This window comes from Nematolebias whitei, chromosome 12 (genome assembly GCF_014905685.2).
Source record: "Nematolebias whitei isolate Nwh7 chromosome 12, NemWhi1, whole genome shotgun sequence".
Taxonomy (NCBI): domain Eukaryota; kingdom Metazoa; phylum Chordata; class Actinopteri; order Cyprinodontiformes; family Rivulidae; genus Nematolebias; species Nematolebias whitei.
Genome location: NC_056509.1, coordinates 9,551,045 through 9,571,989, shown reverse-complemented (window position 1 = coordinate 9,571,989; position 20,945 = coordinate 9,551,045). Strand labels below are relative to the sequence as shown.

General features: G+C 43.4%; 1 protein-coding gene across 1 annotated transcript in view; it reads left to right on the top strand.

Annotated features, from left to right (window-relative positions):
* The window catches only part of mcm3 (minichromosome maintenance complex component 3), a 14,692-nt gene extending 3,370 nt beyond the window's left edge, over positions 1–11,322 (top strand). The window contains exons 7-17 of the mRNA XM_037685262.1: positions 75–228; positions 306–437; positions 511–719; positions 3,562–3,736; positions 3,817–3,943; positions 4,020–4,170; positions 4,240–4,380; positions 4,462–4,568; positions 4,643–4,716; positions 10,742–10,829; positions 10,909–11,322. Of these exons, the coding sequence (XP_037541190.1) occupies positions 75–228; positions 306–437; positions 511–719; positions 3,562–3,736; positions 3,817–3,943; positions 4,020–4,170; positions 4,240–4,380; positions 4,462–4,568; positions 4,643–4,716; positions 10,742–10,829; positions 10,909–11,107 (1,557 nt within the window). The 3' untranslated portion in view covers positions 11,108–11,322. The remainder of the gene's footprint in view (positions 1–74; positions 229–305; positions 438–510; positions 720–3,561; positions 3,737–3,816; positions 3,944–4,019; positions 4,171–4,239; positions 4,381–4,461; positions 4,569–4,642; positions 4,717–10,741; positions 10,830–10,908) is intronic.
* Positions 11,323–20,945: the final 9,623 nt, after the last annotated feature.

Below are 20,945 nucleotides of genomic sequence, written 5' to 3'. Positions count from 1 at the left end.
AGTTTAACGCTGACTAACTAGTTTAACGCTGACTAAGTAGTTTAACGTTGACTAGCTGTTCTCTCGGTCTTCAGAACGTGTTTGAGCAGCTGTCTCACTCGCTGGCTCCCAGCATCCACGGCCACGACTACATCAAGAAGGCCATCCTGTGCATGCTGCTGGGCGGCGTGGAGAAGGTGCTGGAGAACGGCACGCGCATCCGAGGAGACATCAACATCCTGCTCATCGGTACCACCGCTTTCCTTGTTTCAGCCGAGTTCGGCTTCATATGTGAGGCCCAGGTCAGACGTGTGGTCTTCTTTCAGGGGATCCATCGGTGGCCAAATCCCAGCTGCTGCGCTACGTGCTGCACACGGCCCCCAGGGCCATCCCCACCACTGGGCGGGGCTCCTCTGGCGTGGGTCTGACTGCTGCAGTCACCACGGATCAGGAGACTGGTACGTTCACTTTTTCTGTTTGTAACAAGTTAATGTTTTAGGCTCTGGAAGTTCTTAAACCTTCTGACCGTAGGTGAGCGCCGCCTGGAGGCGGGCGCCATGGTGCTGGCTGACCGTGGCGTGGTGTGCATCGACGAGTTCGACAAGATGTCAGACATGGACCGCACGGCCATCCACGAGGTGATGGAGCAGGGACGGGTCACCATCGCCAAGGCCGGGATCCACGCCAGGCTGAACGCTCGCTGCTCTGTGCTGGCTGCAGCCAACCCCGTCTACGGCAGGGTGAGACGCTTCCTGCCAGCTAGCTGTGAACGTCACCCGCTAAACATTTAATAAAGTTTAGGTTTAACTAGGGCTGGACGATATGGCCAAAACTTTTATCATGATATATTTCTTCATTTCAGTCGATAACGATATAATCCGATATCGATATAAACAATATAAAAGCCTCAGAAAATTGTACAAACTGTACAATAAAATTAATGTTCACCTTTTATTTCTATATAGCCTTCAAAAACTTTTGAAATCAGTCAAGTAAAACTCAACTTTGTCAATTTCTTTTAAATGTATTAATTCATTTAAAAGAAACAAAAGAAACAAAACAAATTCATCAAAAAGAAAAAAACATTCTGGTGCAGAAAGAAGAAAATCTGCCCCTTATTTAATAAAATAAAATAACTACAAACAACAACTCAGGCTTGAACCCCAAAGCGAAAACAAAAAACATCAGGCGTCCTTCACATGGTATCATACTTTCCTAACAACTTAAAGTTAATCATCTTTTTAAACATAAATAGTTTTAGAAATGTTTATATCGAGGCAATTCTACAATCCTGTTCCCTGAATTACAACGCAGCTCCTTCACTCCAGTTCTAAATGGAGGTTTTACAAACATTTCCATTCCCTTAAGGTTATTATGACTTTTTTTTTTTTAAACAAATTTTAACTGAATATTTGGGGGTAATGTTTTTATGAACTTTATACATGACTTGTAAAATACTATATTCAACCAAATCATAAAATTTTAATAATTTCAATTGATAAAGTTTGAATGAATAAATGATGAAATAATATTTGTTGGGTGACCATAGCACTTCCTACTAATAATTCTTATAGCTTTTTTGTAAAATTAAAAATAGGATTTGTAATTGTTTTGCATGTTTTTCCCCAAACTTCAATACAATGATTACGTTATATATACAAAGTTTTGTCATTCAAAAACTCTTTTACTTTATTTTGCTATTTTTATTCTTAAGTAATTTACATGAGATTTCAATGTCATGTTGTCATCAGTAACAACATATGTTAATAGTTTTAACTTTAAACACCATAACATAACCCATGCAGCAGACGTTTGCTGCTTGGGTTTCTCTTTTGATACAGCTGGGGTGTTGTTGTTGTTTCAGGGACACGTTGGCTCAAACTTTGTGCTTTATCTTCTGACTCTCGGCATGTTCTATCGAGGGGAAACTCTTCAGATGGAACAAGTCAGATGTGTTCCCTCCGCTAGTTTGAACGACTCTCCGACACATTTTGCAGCACTGAAACCTGCAGTTTGTCAGATCTTAGCTAGCTGAACCACTTCCACACCGCCAAATTAGTCTTCCCTCTCTTATCACTTGTCATCTGCTTTCTCTTCGTTTGTGAAAGCTTGTTCAGTCACGTTCTGACGGTCATGGGCACTCGTTTTGAAGCGAAAACTTAACGCGTGTTGGAGCTTAGCCTGCTGACTCCTTCTGGACTCGAGCTCTGCGTGACATCAGTCCGGGTTGAAACTGAAGCTGTAGTCCTATCGAAATATCAAACATGTGCTTAAAACTCACATCATCGTTATTGAATAAAAGTATATCGCGAAATATATCGAGATCGAATTATTGTCCAGCTCTAGGTTTAACCTTTGACGAGCAGGACTGAAGGACGCCAGGTGTTTGAGCAGGGAGCGTTAAAAAAACACTTGAGTTTATATTAAACGGGTTCAGAGGCAGATTCTGATTCAGTCAGTTAAATTTGTTACGATACATTCTCATGCTTTAAAAATGTAATTTAGTAAAAGTTATGTAAGGAAACCATCAGACAGTGGTGGAATCTTCACTTTGTCCCATCCTGTGCAGCACACTGGTGACCATGGAAAGAAACAACTCCCTGTTAACAGGAAGAAACCTCCAGCAGAACCAGGTTTAGGATGGACCGCTGTCTGCCTCGACTGGCTGGGGACAGAAATACAGACAGACTGGCTGGTCCAGGTGTGGTTCCTGTGGTCCGGGTGTGGTTCCTGTGGTCCGGGTGTTAATAGTAGAAACAATAAACAGGTTGAGCAGAGTAAGTAAAAACAGCAGTAGAGTGAAAAAATGTGGTCAGTTTGTCTATAGCAGCATAACTCAGGGATAGCTCAGTAAACCCAAGCCGACTCTAACTATAGGATTTATCAAAAAGGAAAGTCTTAAGCCCAGTCTTAAAACTGGACAATGTGTCAGTCAGAAACTGGAAGTTGGTTCCACAAGAGAGGAGCCTGATAACTGAAAGATCTTCCTCCCGTTCTGCTTTTGGAAACTCTAGGAACCACAAGTAAACCTGCAGTCTGAGAGCGAAGTGCTCTGTTAGGAAAATGTGGAACAATAAGATCTCAAGCATAAGATGCAGCTGTGTTGTTGAGAGCTCTGTAGGTTAGAAGTAAGATTTTGAATTCTATTCTGGATTTGACAGGGAGCCAATGGAGAGAAGCTAAAACTGGAGAGAGATGATCTCTCAGACTAACTCTCATTAAAACTCTGGCAGCAGCATTTTGGATCAGTTGAAGGAACAGTCCACTATAGATATAAAGTGCAACAACACAGGAGCTCAGAGACTGGATGTGTTGGTGTTCTAGCCCAGATGTCCAATCCAGGAAAGCTGTCTCGTTCTTTAGATTGGATCAGTCTCAACTACAACAACATCCAGAGTTCCACTTTAAGTTTTTTGCTGGTATGAGACAGTTTATCAGCAGGTGGGAGATTTGTACCATTTTAGTTGAATTGTTGTTTGAGAGTTCACATCAAACAATGACTGGACCTCCTCCATGTCCTTGTCTTGGTGCAGATTTGACCTTTTGTTTGTTAAACCCGTTCTCCGTGCTCCTCCTCTGCAGTACAATCAGTATAAAACCCCCATGGAGAACATCGGCCTGCAGGACTCCCTGCTGTCACGTTTCGACCTCCTCTTCATCATGCTGGATCAGATGGACCCCGAGCAGGACCGTGAAATCTCAGACCATGTGCTGAGGATGCACCGCTACCGTGACCCCCGGGAGCAGGAGGGAGCAGGTACCAGAGGCTCAGAACACCACGGTGTTCGTTCTGCAGCACGACACACGTCTCACGGTTGTCTTGGGTTTGTCCTGCAGCCATGGCTTTGGGCGGGACGGTAGATGTTCTGGCCACAGATGACCCAGACGCACTGGGGGAGGAGCACGAGGAGCTGCAGATTTACGAGAAGCACAACAACCTGCTGCACGGGAGCAGGAAGAAGAAGTGCGTCATTAAGAGCTGCTTCACTTCAATCCAAAGGTGCAGGAGACACAAGTGTTCAACTTTTCCTTTGTTCCAGGGACAAGATCGTGAGCAAAGAGTTCATGAGGAAGTACATCCACATCGCCAAGGCCATCACCCCCGTGCTGACGGAGGAGGCAGCCAATCACATCGCAGAGGAGTACTCGAGGCTGAGGAGCCAGGAGCAGCTGGGAGCGGACCTGGCCCGGGTGAGCAGAGCTTCAGACATCACCAAGTAAAAACTCAAAAAGTATTCTGACCCCGGTCTCTGTGCTCAGACCTCTCCTGTGACCGCCCGCACTCTGGAGACCCTGATCCGTCTGTCCACGGCGCACGCCAAGGCCCGCATGAGCAAGGCCGTGGAGCTGGAGGACACGGAGGTGGCCGTGGAGCTCGTCCAGTTCGCCTACTTCAAAAAGGTTTGCTCCATTTGTGTGGTCCTGGACACCAGGCCGTGGTGAAGGCTTCTCTGGAACATCTCGGTTCTCTTCACCCGGCAGGTTCTCGAGAAGGAGAAGAAGCGCTCGAGGCAGGATCGGGACTCTGGTTCAGAGGAAGACGAGGAGGAGGCGGCGGCGACGCAGCCCTCACAGAGGACACGGAAAAGGTAACGCCGCAGACGGGAACAGGTTTGACACTGCCCTCGTTGCTCCGGCTAACACTTCCTGTTGTGTCCTGCAGGGGGCGGCGTGGCTCTCAGAGTAGCGAGCCCTACAGCCCGTACGACTTCACAGACCAACAGGATGTGCCTGAGAGTAAGAACCGCTTCACACCCCCGCACGCCATTCTGATCGACTCCACCTGAAACAGTCCTCTGCACATCAGACGTCCTTTAAACTAACGATGAGCACTGAAGACGTTTTATCACTCGGTCAATATTTATATTATCAGAAGATGAAAACCGACCTCTCGTTCAGATGTCATGAGGAACTTATTTAGATATAAACATGAATGACTTTTTCCAGAGCCTTGCTCTTCAGAATTAGAACTGACTGAAGAAAAACAAAAACGTAAATGAAAGACTAACTTCATGTTCGTTGCTCTGGATCATCATCATAAATCATTAGTTATGCTTTTTACAACAATCCTTCAACCCGGTTCAAATCGATGGGCAGAATTCATCGAAGGTTCTTATTGCAGCTTTTCGTGTCAGTTCAAAGATTTAGCTCGATTACAGCTCAGAGTATTGATGACTCTCAGCTACTACCAAACCAAGTTTTGACTCCGTATCTATAAAACTGAGTTAAAGCCCTTTTTGTGTTGGCTGAGGTCGTTCAGCTGTGGCAGCCATCTTGAATTAGGTCACCTCCAAAAGTTAATCAGCTGTAGACCAGAAAATTACTTTCTGAGAGGTTTGTTAAACCCCGTCCAGTGTTCAATGAGATATTTTGCTAACAGACAGTAAACAGCACATAGACAGGTAATTCCATCACTGGACGTCTTTCATCACACGGGTACCAACGTTGTCCTTCAAAACAAGAAGAGAAAACGGACCGCTGCTCTGATGTGCATGAACTCACGTTAGACACGTGACTTGTTTTTGCCTGCAAGAGTTATCGTAATTCTCGGACTAAAGAACGCACCTGTGTCTAAGCCGCACATATTAAATATAAGATAAATCATAATTTTGTACTTGAATAAGACGCCCCGGCTATTAAGCCTCGGGCATCCACTGTTCAATAAAAGAAAGTGCGGCTCCATCAGTGCTGTTTTCTTGTTGTAGTACAAGAATCAGCCACTTGATGGCGTCACAGGCTATGGCTTTCTTTCACCATACACTAAGACTGCATGATGATCACGAGTAGACATGAGTCTTTGCTGTATGACTCATGGTTTAAACCATTCAACCTTCAAAAATAAACACAATTACTATCTAAGCATAATCATTGGACAGAACATTGTCAAACACCTACGTAACTGAAATTATTTACCGGGAAACCAGAAGTGAGAAGTCTAAATGAGGTCATGTGACCAGAAGTCAAATACGGTAAATAATCATTAAATTACAGATAGTACCATTGATTTTTATTGTTAAACAGTATTTGTATAAGCTGCTGTTTTTAAATCTACTGGTACTTTCTAAATTATCTTATCTTAAATAAATTTGACGGGATTTGTCCTCGGTGCTAATATGAGAGGGAGTAAGGGGGAACAGCCCCACGCCCCTTGTCTCCACCGCTCAGTTTCATGCATGAGATGAGCTTAAATGAGATCCTGGTATTTAAACACATATTTACCGTAAACAAAGATTTTTTTAAACTTTGATTTAAATATGTACCAGCCTTGACTGACTGCTTTAAAAATAAATCCCATTTCTTCTCCTCCGCTGAGATCACGTGAGGGGGAGAACGTGGGAACAGCCCCTCCGGTTCGTTGTCTCCGCTCCGTTTAATGTTCGGATATGAGCTTAAAATAAGATCCCGGTATGTCACACAGAAAGAATTAAAAAACTTTTATTAAAATATGTACAGAATTGACTTCTGCTCATCAGAGCCCACGTTGTGACCCAGGGGAGGGGGGGACAGCTTTAACACGGCTAAAATAATTAAAAAGTACAGATCGTCGACCAAAGTCACTCTTTTCTTCATCCTGTGCACTGAAACCATGAAAGTCTCTTCTTCAGTGCAGAGCTTACGTGTGGCAGCTAGGAATGCACGGTATAAATGGTGCACGGTAGAAACGATAGAAATTTAGCCTACGATAAAGATCTGTCTTCTACCGGCTAACTGCAGTAATGCTGTGTCTGAAGTAAAATCAGTTGTCAGTTTAATCGTTACTTTTTTAGTTTAAAACTGTGCGCAAGTGGCGTTAAAGTTTTTTCTTCGAGAGCTAAGTAATGAAGCTACAAGCTAACTACAGCCGGCTTGCCGTAGTGTTGCCGTATTCGGATGCATGCGCAAAACGCTGTGTTCCGTCGAAAGTTGTTGTTTTTTTTTTGTTGGTTTTTTTTTGTTTTTTTCCCATCGAAAGTTAAAGTAAGTGTTGGTCATCTTTAGAGAAACCTGCTCTCTGATCTGTGAAAAGAACGCTGTGTTGTGTGATTTTACTGCGAGACCCTCTGGTCAAAGCCACAGACTCATTTTGTGTCAGCTCTCCTTAAAGCAGAAGGAGTCGCCCACTAGAGGTTTGGAGGGTGAAGTGTTTCTGTGTAAAATGCTGCTCTGTTGCTGTTCATTTCTCAAGTGAGACTGGAAACCGTTAGAGTTAACATATGCAACGCATTAAACCTGAACCCCATCCTGGACTGAAATGAGAACCCTGCAAGATCCAGAATGAATTATTTCCATGGTGAAACAGCGCCGCTCAGTGGTGAAGCTGCATATCATTTAGGGGTGCACCGATTGCAGTTTTCTGCAAGAAGGGGTCTCTGCAGGCAAATTCGGAAGGCGTATCTGGGCGCTCATATCTGATTGGACTATAGGAAAGTGGGCGTATCTGGGCGGTCATATCTGATTGGACTATAGGAAAGTGGGCGTATCTGGGCGGTCATATCTGATTGGACTTTATGAAAATGGGCGTGTCTAGACGACCGGATCTGATTGGACGATAGGAAAATGGGCGTGTCTGGACGGCCACATTTGATTGGACGATGGAAAAATAGGCGTGTCTGGCCGGCCACATCTGATTGGACGATAGAAAAAAAGGCTGAATGATAAAATGCCGTAACCACAGACACATTATGTCTATGGTGTTAACCGGTTCGACATTAGCGGCGTCTCAGGTTCAACACTGGCGGCGTCTCGGTTCGACATTGCTCCAGTATACTGCCGCAACGTCTGCATAACTTCTTTTCCGCCTCTCTTAACACAGAACTTCCGGTTACATTTCAAAATAAGAGCAACATAACTGGGTAGTGGGGAGAGCTAAATGTTAGGGTTTTTTTAATACCTAGCCATAACATTAAAAAAACAAATTCCATTTTGGTTGTTGAAAAATGTGAACAAAGTTACAATCGATTCATAAAGAAAGAACAATATTAATGATACTTAAACTGGCCTTGGGACAAAGGAGGTTTCCTTTAACTTCACATTTTCTTGTTCAACCTGCAGTCACTGCAGATGAGTGATTGTCAGTTTCTGTAAGATTTCTGCACCTGGAGCAGGTATTTCTGTTTACTGGTTAACTTCCTCAGCTGTCTCACATTTTAAAGGTCAACCCTACTCCATGTTTCAGTAGAAAACCAGCACATTTAGGAGTCAGTACATACCCAGACTTTTGGCCCTCACACCTGTACCCAGGTGCTCATGCTGCATGATGAGATCAGATTTATCCATATTTTAGAAATTACATTTAGCTTATAGTCAACAAAACAATACAAATGAAGACCGTCTTAAAAACCCTCTTGGTTTTGCAGTAAGCAGCCTGATTTCAAACTGACATCTTGGCCAAAGGTAAAATAAAAATCTTTGAGTTCTCAGAAAAGTTGTTTCAGGACCTCCAATAAACTTATGTACACATCAAAGCACACAAGACAGATTCAGGAATTCTCTTTGTTTTCCAGATTTCACATTTGTTATTACCTTAAAACATACTCAGACAACATTTGATGCATCATTGAATTTTTTTTATTGTGTTTATTGGGACATCCATTTTTAGAAGTCATCGTAGCATCTGTTGGAAACACAGAACATAGTACAGTTAGGGTGTTGCTAGTTGTTACTTAATCCTGGATTGGATTTTAAAGTTAATTTTGATATTTTTTTCACAAGAAAAAAAAAGTTGATTTCCTAAAGTTTAACTATAAATGAAGGAATTTGTGCATTCAGGTAATTGAAAATTAAGTAATTTCTCTAACATCCAACCCATTTTAGCCACTGAGCCATACCAAACACCCATAATCTATTCTTGAATGAATTATTGACTATTATTGACAAATTACAGACTTTTTATTGAATAAGTTATTACTCATTATTGAGTAATGAAAGTCAACATCAGATGTTGGTCAACATTGTTGGGCAACATCTTGGGGTCTTCTAGAGTCAGTCTGAAGTGAGAGAGGTCCCTGACATGGCAGAAAGACGTAGATATAATTAACAACTTTTATTTATTTATTTTTCAGCTAATAACAACTTTTATTTATTTGTTTTTCATATTTTTCAGTTATACACAGCTTTTAAATATTTATTTTTCAAGTATTAAGAACTTTTATTTTCAGCTTTTATTTTGAAAAGGAGCCGAGTGGAGGCTCACGTTACCTCAGTGCGTTACGACAACAACGAGAGAACGGTCGAAACTATCGTGACCTACAATAAACGTACTTCAATAAAATGCATAAGTGAAAACATAACATACTTTATAAGTACAATAAACCATATTTCTTTGTCAAATATCGCAAAGAAACGTTACCTCATCAATGACTCGTGACTTTGAGGGTTATCCACAGCCAATCAGTGTTCGCCGCCGACAAACGCCTATTAAATACTGTTAGCCAATCAGTGTTCGCCGCCCATAAACGCCTATTCGCCAGAAACGCCCACTTTTGGTCTGCAGAGACCCCCTTCTCGTTTTCTGGCCGATCACCGATTTCTAAAAAGTCTGACCTGTCGATTCTGATTTTTATTTTATAAGCGACACTGTCAGAAGTTATAAGGTCACAATGCACCTTCAATTTTCCAATTTTATTTTGTTGAAAAACATACCCTTGAACAATATCCTAGAAACAATACAAACTTGTTTTAACGGGCCATGAGGTAGTGCTCTGAAATATAAATTAAGTTTAAACAATTGTTAAAACTAAAAAAATTGGTAAAATCAATTTCTTATGCAAGTATCGGCCAATTTCCCAAAATTAAGGAAATCAGGGCGATTTATCGGTGCACCTCTAATATCATATTAACCATGACGTTAATATGTCAATGATTTTAACAGAAATACGAGTGGCGTAAATTAGCAACATAAAAATCGGCGGAGATAGAGCACATAATTTTCTAAGTAAATTAAACCGTTCTTATTCATAAACAGAATTATACCAGTACATTTTCCTTAATCTTTAATATTCAGTGGCAGTCTGTGCGACCCGGAAGTATTCCTTTTTGCGCATGCACAAATGAGCTACACTACGAATCGTGCTTCCGTAACAAATCGGGGAATGACAGCACCCAGCTCTGTCAAAGAAAAATGTCAGCCAGTGGCAGGAAGCTACCAAGAGATGGCAGCAAGTCTTTCAAAATGAAGTATAAATATTGAAAATTATGAAAAGATAAAAGCATAAGACGCTCCTGCATATAAACCGCGGGGTACAAAGTGTGAGACAAAAGTAGCGACTTGCACACCGACAATTACGATAAATCTGTCCCAGTTTGATGTGGTTTTTGTTAAAGTAGTAATTTATCAGCCAATTGTCAGAAGTCTGCTCCCAGTTTGATCCTGTTTCTGTGAACCGAACAAGCAGCAGCAGAGACTGGACCTGACCCAGCGTCGCCTCGTCGGTCGGGTCAAGTCCCAAGTTCCCAACGAGGCTCGTGTCCTGCTCATCCGTTGTGATCCAGCCGAGGTCTCGCGTCTCTCGAGTACCTGTCCTGGTACTGAAAACAAGGTCCAGCGTTCCCCAGAGGCGAGGGCTGTGAGAGGGTAGTTGGGTTTTTACGGGTCGCGGTATTGTCGCTACGTTCTCATCTGGACTTGTGACCAGCTCCAGATAAATGAAACGTGACATGAATGTGTGCCACTACTAGATGGCTCCAGATCACAAGTCAAAATAACTTCAGTTTCTCTGTGTGTGCTGGTTGAAGGTCAGCGAGGCTTCTCATCACTTCCTGTCTCACTTTGTGTGTTTTGTAGTTCAGGCCGGCACCCCGAAACCAGCCCGACCACAGCGAGAGGAGCCCATGGAGGCCACATCACAGGCTGAGGAGCTGCCTGCTGAGAGGTGGGCCAGAGCAGCGCTCGTCATTTTAACCTCAGCGCCGCTTGAAACTCCTGTAACCGCACATCCTCTTCTTCCACAGGCTGAAGGAGTTCAAGTCGTCGCTGTTCGCCGTGTTCCAGTCGGCTCACGCGCAGTCGGTGAGCATGACGAAGCTGATGGACGGCATCAACGAGGAGCGCGAGCATCAGTTCACGGAGCCAGAGGTGCGCGCCGCCTTGGCTCGCATGCAGGACGACAACCAGGTCATGGTGGCTGATGACATCATCTTCCTCATCTGAGGTCGGAGGTCTTCAAGACAAAGCAGTGGATTGTTTGAAAATCCACGTGAACTGAGGAACTCTTCCTTCTCTCCTGACCATATCCAGAAAGTTGAAGGAGTTTTACGTTTGTGTTCAGATCGGTTCAGATGTGAGGTTCATGATCTTGTTGGTGGAGGTTCAGACCACAGAGATAATGTTGTATTCCTGACTTTTCTTTCACATGAATTTGTAAATACTTCAGTGTTTCAATTATTACATGTAGCTGGTTGTTAAAAAAATAAAACATGTTTGTGTATTACGCAGGAGGGACTTGGATTCTTGAACTGACAGTGATGCTACCACAGAACCAGGTGTCAGGTTTACATGAATCAGATTCCTGGAAAACATTTATGTGGATAAAGTAAAATTCTTTATTTTACAGAGTGATGTAACAATATCAAACCTCTTATCTGTCCGTCCATAAGTCAGTCCACAGGAAGTGGTCCATGGAGTAACAAAGCTGCTGTACTCACACCCATCTGCTCACCACAGACTCGTGTTCAGGCTGCTGTTGGCAAAAATATATGCTGGGTGAGTGAGGTCCTTCATGATGCAGGTGGCCCTCTTCCTGCATCTGGAGGTGTAAATGCCTGTGATGGTGGGGAGACTGACTCCAGCAGACTAGTGTGCAGCCTTCACCACTCTGCAAAGCTTTTAGTTCCTCCATGCCACACGTTGATGCTGGAGCACAGGATGCTCTCCACTGCAACTCCACTGGTTTGGATTAACAGGCAAGTTCTTCACACCTGATAGCTACAGGGTCTTCAAATGGACCTATCTCCCCACCACAGTCAGGTATTTACTTGATACACGTGTTCAGGATGGTTCTGTGAGAGAATTCATGTTTTGGATTCTGAACACTTGACAGGTTCTGATGGTGGTACTCCCGTTGTATTTTATTCTAAATAACCTTTGTATGACAACAGCCTTATATAACTCCTGAAACTGATGACCTGTTTTTGGTGATCGGGTACCATTTAGACAGCATGAGCCTCATTTCCATAGGTCCTGCTCGGGTCAGCCCCTATTGGGCCTTATTCAATTCAAAAATACTTTATTAATCCCAGAGGGAAATTAAATGTAACTCATCATCCTGGTTTCATTAAAAAGTTGTAGATGCTGATGGCTGTGGGCAGGTAGGATCTCTTGTAGTGGTCTGTCTTCCAGCGAATATGAAGAATCCTCTGACTGAAGACACTGTTGTTGTATGACAGTCTGATGAAGAGGGTGCTGAGGGTTGTCTATAATGTTCTTCATTTTATGAAGAATCCTTCTTTGTACAATCATCTCCAAAGGTTCTAGAGGAGTCCCCAGAACTGAGCCAGCCTTCTTTATGAGCTTGTTGATCTTTTTTAAGTCACTTGCTCTGGTGCTGCTCCCCCAGCAGATGATGGCAGAAGAGACAGCGCTCTCTACAACAGACTTATAGAAGATATGCAACATCTTGCTGCAAACACTGAAGGACTTCAACTTCCTCAGGAAGTACAGTCTGCTCTGTCCCTCCTTGTAGAAGCTTCACTGTTGCATTTCCAGTCCAGTCTATTGTCCAGGTGAACCCCAAAGTATTTATACTTTTCCACCACCTCCACTTCTTCTCCCATGATGGAAATAGGGTTGGAACTTTTCCTGATTCTCCTGAAATCTACAATCATCTCCTTTGTTTTGTTCACATTCAAGATGAGATGATTGTTTCCACACCATGCCACAAAGTGGTCCACCAGTTCCCTGTACTCAGCTTCTTGTCCATCTCTGATACACTGACCACTGCAGAGTCATCAGAATATTTCTGCAGATGACAGGAGTCTGTTTTGTACTGGAAATCTGAGGTGTACAGAGTGAAAATGAATGGTGAGAGTACAGTACCCTGTGGTGCTCCTGAGCTACTGACCACCTGGTCAGACACACAACCCTTCAGTCTCACAAACTGTGGTCTGTTTGTCAGGTAGTCTTTGATCCAGGCGATTGTTGAGGCCTCCACCTGAGTCTTCTGGAGTTTCTGACCAAGCAAATCAGGCTGGATTGTGTTAAATGCACTGGAGAAATCAAAGAACACAACTCTCACAGAGCTGTCTGTCTTTTCTAGATGACAGTGAGTTTGCTGAAGCAGGTGCATGATAGCATCTTCAACTCCAAGTCCACACCAATAATCAAACTGCAGTGGGTCCTGATATGTGGGTGATTCTATAATTGGAGATACATTTGGCCTTTTGAAAAATGAAAGAAAAAATTGTTAATTTCAGATTTTTTTTTCAGGTATTTTATTGAAAATATGTTAAACTTTGATAATTTGCTCTTTGCCAAACATTAGCTACATATTATTTTTACTTTTTATTAGGAAAAACTTGTAGGATACTGTCCAATATGTCAACTCTGTTATGGACAACATAGATGGTGTTTTGGAAAAACTATATATTCTAACAGGCTAATTTCTCTTTATTTTATTACATAAACTGTCCTAATACAACACTACTTCAAACTAAGGTATTTAATTTCAAAATACGTTTAAAATATGACAAAAATACTTAACTATTTACAGAATTGTTTTTATAGGAGCAAACTTTTATTAATAAAACTCATTAAATACCAACAATTATTTAAAAAAACTAATTGTGCATATAATACTAAAATACAGGTAAAGTCAACCAACAATGTGTAGAATATTAAAAACAACATTTTTCTCTTTTTTTTTGTAAAAACTATTAATAAACAGAGTTGACCATCAAAGTAACAGAGTTGACCTTAGTAACAGAATTGACAGGACAATAACAATTTCTTAACATTTCTTTGGAGTTGGATTTAGTTTAAAAAAAACATTTACTCGTGAAATAAATCTTTTCAAATTCAGGTAAGAAAACAGTATTAAAAAGTAATTATTGAGCCATTAAACATTAAAGGATTCAGAGTTATGTAAAACAGTATAAAAGACATGTGGTAATATAAAAAGGTATGAACAAGAGTATTTAGTCCTTAAGAATTTTTCAGAATGGAGGAGTAAGGCACATTATAACTAATACTTTCTTTTGAAGGTTTGATTAGAATATATGCCTATATTCATTCTTGTGAAATGCCTGCCCATATTTCTTTCTTGATTTCCACATGCCGAGACCCAACTTTGGTTGGGGATGGAATCAATCTTATGATATCTTCACAAGGATACCACAACACATCTTCTCGTGCTGGCCAGAAAAAGCAGTTCTTTCCAACTTTGTGCATGGACTTCACCTTCACATGCGTTTCACTGACTTCTAGGATGGTCCCTGGGTAGACAACATTGTCATATTGCAAGATACACCATTGCCCCACAACATCTTGATTGTCCCGCTGAATAACAGCCTCTTGGTCTTCATTTGTTTTGAGTGGCTCAACCGGAAAGGTGAAGGTTTTGGTGTTGTAGCACTGGCACACTAGATTTTGTTTTGTAAAGCATGAACAACTCACATCACAATAAATCAATTGATGTGATGATACAGTTATCATTTGATGTGTCTGCATTGTCAAAGGTAGAACATGAAGCTCCTTTGGCATCGCTTCAACTGCACTGTTGATGTGCGCTGGGTCTTCTTTTTCTTTCTGCGCTACTCTTCTAGCTCTGCTTGCAGCCTGTGCTCTTCTCCAGTATCTTTGCTTTCTTCTCCTCTCTCTTGGTGTTAGGTCTGCCACCAAGCTGACTCTTCCCAACTCTTTGTTGCGTTTCCATCTTTCCCTGTCCTTTGCTAAATTCTCCTCTTTTCTGTCTGTATTGGCATCTCATCTAGCTCGATATCTTCTTTGTTTCTCAACAGCTGAGAGTGGCATATCTAGAGTAAAAATGTATGTTATATTAAAAACAATATTGTAATTTAGTCAATAATTATTTTAAAATTAATTAATTCATTCAACCTTTATTTAGACAGGTTAATCCCATTGAGCCTCGAGCACTCATTTACAAGAGACCTGAAAAAAATGTATTTATGTATTTATTTATTTAATTATGTCATTAATTCATGCATTTATTACATTGTACTCATTAACTTTAAAAAGCACTACTCAATAGTTGCACAATGTCAACTCTGTTACTCTACCTTGGTAACAGAGTTGACAATTTCAAACATTTTCGTTAAAAACTCCACTTGCTAGCATAAATGCTAAAAGCACATGTCACCAACAAAATCATGGTTTAAAAACCTTTAGATAAACATATACATTTTAAAAAATCTATAGTGTTTTTCTTATGATATTACAGTAACAAGATTGACTTTGAAAAAATTTACACTTGGTTGTAACGCTTTTCATATTGAAATCATTTCTCAGAGAAGGCAGACACCTCTGTGTGCTTGAGATCCTATCAGTAAAAAGAAGTGACATCATTTCATTAAGTTTATATAACTGTGGACTGGAATTCCATAAAGTTAAAGGGAAAGAACCACAAGGTAACAGAGTTGACAAAATATTCTCGGACACACGTTTTTTAATGAAAAAGGATGTTTTTTAATTATTTACTGCAATATTGTTGCATAATTGACTATTTAGGCAGGTTAGAAAAAAATAACATTGACAGATTTCAAAAGAAAAATATTGAAAATAAAATTTTTCCATCATATTCCAAGATAGAAAAATGAACAGTGACCATCTCGGACAACCATACCATACCATACCATACCATACCAATTTATTTATATAGCACTTAAAACAGCAACAAGGCCAACCAAAGTGCTGTACAAAAGAACCAAACATGCACAGCAGACAGGAAAACATAAAATAGAAATACAGGTACAAATAGCAGCAGAAGCTAACTAAAATGGCCAACAGAGTAGAGAACAGACCGGACCAAAACAAATCACACCGTGTTAAAGGCAAGCAAATAGAAGTGGGTCTTCAAGCGAGACTTAAAGACTGAGAGTGTGGGAGCCTGCCGGACACTCAGTGGCAACTCATTCCACAGTCGTGGACCTGCAACAGAGAAAGCCCTGTCACCTCTGAGCTTACGACGGGTTTCTGGGACTGAGAGAAGCATCTGGTCTGCTGACCTCAGAGAGCGCGGTGGGACATATGGCTGCAGAAGATCAGTGAGATAGGATGGGGCGGAACTGTTCAGTGATTTAAAAACATACATGAGAATTTTGAAATGGATCCGAAGGTGAATGGGTAGCCAGTGCAAGGAGGCCAAAACTGGCGTGATGTGCTCTCTATAGCCTGTACCAGTTAAAAATCAGGCTGCAGCATTTTGGACCAGTTGTAGACGAGCAATGGAGCACTGACTGATTCCAAACAGAAGTGAATTGCAGTAATCAAGCCTAGATGTTATGAAGGCGTGGATCACTGTCTCAAGGTTCTTTATGGAGAGTATAGGCTTCAGCTTAGACAGCCGTCTCAGCTGAAAAAAACAGGATTTGACCATCATGTTTACGTGACTGTTGAGTTTTAAAGACGGGTCCATTATCACCCCCAGATTAGTTACAACAAGAAGTTATGTTTATTGAACTACTTAAAACACATTTAAATGTAATTATATCAATGTTATGAATTGTGACATATTATGATCCATACGAATAACCAAGAAATTATTAAGATTCAAAAAAATGAAAACATTACAACAAAGCAGACCAAAAATATTGACCCTGGACACCAAATGTATCTCCAATTATAGAATCACCCATGTGCTTGCTTGTTTAGTCAAGTGGGTCAGCAGAAGTCTCTCTAGGACCTTCATGATGTGGGATGTCAGGGCAACAGGTCTATAGTCATTGAGGACTGATGGGTGAGGTTTCTTTGGTACTGGAACAAGGCAGGAGGTTTTCCACAACACTGGAACCTTCTCCTGGGTCAGGCTAAGGTTGAAGAGGTGCTGCAGAACCCCACAGAGCTGCTCTGCATAGACCTTCAGGACTCTGGGACTGACACCATCTGGACCTGCAGCCTTATTTCGGTTAAGTCTCTCCAGCTGCTTCCTCACCTGACTTCTGGAGATGCAGATGGGGGAAGCAAAGGAGATATCAGCATCTTCTGATTTGGTTGAAGACCAATATGTAGAAGAAGAAGGGTCCATGACTGAGGTGGTAGATAAAATATCTGAGGTGTGACAGGACAGCCTTGGGTCAAAAGAGGGTGGTATATCTGTTTGGCTGTGGGCAAGAGAGGAGGATGCTGAGCTTGTTCCTGAACTGAACCTATTGAAGAACGTGTTCAGTTCATTGGCTCTGTCCAGTTCTATTTCGTATAGGCTTCGCTCTTTAATCAATCAACCTTTATTTAGACAGGTAAATCCCATTGAGCCTCGAAGAGTCATTTACAAGAGAGACCTGATTTCAACAAAGAAAGATGACAACAATGGACAACAGCAACAACAATAAACAATTATAAAAAGTCATACTGCAGTTTTTTTTTTTACAAATAGGATGGCTAAAAGGTAACAACAACAACAACAAAAAAAGCTAGATTCTAAAGCTTTAAGGCTGTCGCTAATGGGTTTATCCCGATATGTGAAGCATTGCACTGAAAAATTTAGTCCACGCCCACCTGCTGGGTGTAAATAAATTACGTTAAGAGCGGGAAATCGGCTCCCATTTTTTCCCATTTTAAGCTATTAGCTTCTTCAGTAAGCTAATAGCACTGTCAGAAGAACGAAAGTTGTGTAGATGACCAACCTTTGTTAAGAATGCTTGGCCTAGCACGTCGACCTCCGGTCGTCCGGTGAGCTCTCCTCCCCGAGGAGAAGCTGACGAGCAGTCTTGTTTCAAGGTAAGCGCCAAGGAATATTCTCAGTGACAGGTCGCTACACGCTGGACAATGCCATCTTGTAATTTTCCTCTTATCGCTGACCCTTGGAGCGAATCGGAAGGTTCCTCCGGGACAGGCGGCGCTCAGCTGCAGCCCCCCGCTGATCATTCCCTCCTGGAGAGCGTAGTGTCGGTGAAGGGGGGCTGAGCGAATGCTCACCTCATCCCACCTTGTTTCGCATCGGCGATCACACCGCTCCCGGCCGACGGCACCCTCTGGGGTTGCCCAGCGTAACCCAGGAGGCGGCTGACATGAAGGGACCCTTTTTTACGTCCCACACCTTTTCCCGCCAGTTCGGATGATCCGGCGGGAAGGTTGTTTTTTTCTAGGTTCCATTCCAGCTCACCGTCTCGATCCATCTGGCCTCGTTTTCTCAACAGGACGTCCTACGGGCGAGGCCACAGCCGGTTGTTCCTGGTAGATTGTGGGGGCCGGTCTCCACAGTCCACACCCATCTCCAGAGCAGGGGTTCACCGAGCGAAAAGTCCCTCAGTGCCCCCTGGAGCCGAGCCTGACGGAGGCTTCATTGGAGCAAGATGTCCAGGTGGACCAGCGTCCCGTGCCTCCGGTTAGCGTAACCCAGATGGTGACACCGCTCTCCAACTGAGCTCACCAGCATGCGTTCCAGACGGCCGCAGCAAACAACACGTTACGCTGTTGGCGTACACGTTCAGAGGCGGGAAGAGACGGTGGGCCCTCTGACCTTCGGCTCTCTCCGCTCTCGTAGCGGCTGCTTGCTAACGACGCTATCGGCCCCTGCAGTACGCTCCGTCCGCAGGGCAGCTGATGTCATCCCCAACAGGTGCGCCTCTTTTGCTGTCTGCTGCCCCGCATTGCAGCCGGAGAATGGGGTCCCAGAGGTTCTCCTGGCTCATCACTCCACCTTCTTCTCAGGAGAGCTGCAGAAGCTTTTGTTGGAAGGCCTTTTCATCAGCGAGAGATCATTTCAAGATGCTCCACGGCTGCACAACGCCTCCCCAGCTCTGCTACGCCAGCCCCTCCCGTCAGACGTCCTCGACATCCGGAAGTTCAATTTTTCCCGGACTCCACCAACAGGGGGCCCTCTAGGACAACAAACAGAGCTCAAGGGAAGATAACCAGGTGTCTGTTTGCTGGAGGTGTGTTGACGACACAAGATGTGGAATAACATCATTTTATGATGAAGTGTCTTTTAGCCAGGCTGTCAGCACGAATGATCTGACAAGCGGCCCCATCACACACGCTCATCACGAATGAGCCTTTTAAGGTTGTTTCATTCACTGCCAGCGGTGCCAACACACGCTCGAGTAGCCTTCACCTATAAGACGCTGCGTTATGAAAGCGCGCACGCAACTCTCAGCGCCCGCCGTTCACGTCAATGTTAACATGAGACCGCGGTACGAGCCCAGTAACGTATCTCGCTCTCGGCAGGAGCGACACGCGCTTTCATCACAGTGGTGTCAAACGCGCGCTCCCGCGGCGTCAACAGTTTCACAAGCCTCACAGCGGCTCCGCTCCTTCATCCTCGAAGAAGGTTTTCTGAATTAATACTGCAACTCGTGGAATCACTCAAAAGCTCACGTGATTCGCAGCCAAGAATGAACGTGTTTCTGCAGACCGAGCCCAGTGGTAACCTCGCTCCACCGATGCCGCACGCTGCTTCCTGACCGCACCAGCGTCAAACGCGCTTCCGCGGCAATCCTGGCTTAAGGCGTCGCATGAATGAGTGTGCGCACACACGACTCTTCAGGGCACGTCGGCTCATACTTGCACCCGCTCCTCGAGCGTTTACACGGAGCAGCTGCACACAACGTGAGCACAACACATGAGCTGTGTCCCAGAGTATCAGCAAACGCACAAAGATCTGCATGCTCGGGGGCACGCGTTTTTTCTTTCTCCTTCAGCACGCATCATCTCACATCAGCATGCATGTGAGTTCACAGCATCAATGCGTGCCGCTTGATAACTTTATAACGAGTGGCAATGAGCGCGCGCTCCAGACGGATAGGCGAACCGTTTTCATCCGGGGATTCACGCTGCAGTACAGCTCAAACCTGGTGCGGAGGAACTCTAATGACATTTTTCTATCATTTCTAGAACAGATCTCATCCCCTCTTGCAGAAGCTCAGGAAATTCTGATTTAAATGTAATTTTCCAGAGTCTCAGAAGGAGAGGAAAACGCAGCGTTCCTCTCTCGTCACTCCCTGGTCCCAACGAACCGGAAAGATGAGATTTATTCTAGATTTGTCAATTTTGAACTGTGAGAAACAACACTCCATTAATGTGCCCGAGCTGCTCTGCAGCCGCCGCACAGAGCAGGGAGGAGAATTCTGCTTTATTTGGACACCTGCTGCTGCTGAGCAGTTTGTACAGACAGGTGGCAGCAGTGCAACTCACGTGAACCGGTTGAGTGATATCAGCTGTTTTCCGTCAGCAGACCTACGTCACACATGTCAGACTTCACAAAGGCACACACATTTAACGAGCTGTGGGGGCGCTGTGGTTCTCCACACAGCAGCTCATTTAAATGTTTTTAATCATCATGGTTCTCAGTCCTGCGACGCCTGCTGTCGGGGCGCCCGTGGAAACTGCCGTGGAGGGAGGATGCTCTCCTCGAGGCAGGAGGAGCGACCAGGAGTTACCCAGTAATAGGCCAGCACCTGTGTGTCTGGCCGCTGAACGGATCCGCTAGAGGATGGGTCTCCCACAGGATGTAGTGCGCACAATTCAGGTTTCACATGTTGCATCTACCACAGCGCTGTACACATCAAAGCGGACAGCTTTTCAGCGCTGGTGTACAGAGAAAGGTGTAGAGGCCACCTCATGTCCATTAGGTGACATGCTGTCCTTTCTACAAGAGCTGATGGACAGGAACTTGGCCTCCAGCACGATTAAAACGTACGCTGCAGTCATCTCTTCCTGCCACTAAGGGTTCGGATATATGTACAGGTCCTTCTCAAAAAATTAGCATATTGTGATGAAGGTCATTATTTTCCATAATGTAATGATAAAAATGAAACTTTCATATATTTCAGATTCATTGCACACCAACTGAAATATTTCAGGTCTTTAATTGTTTTAA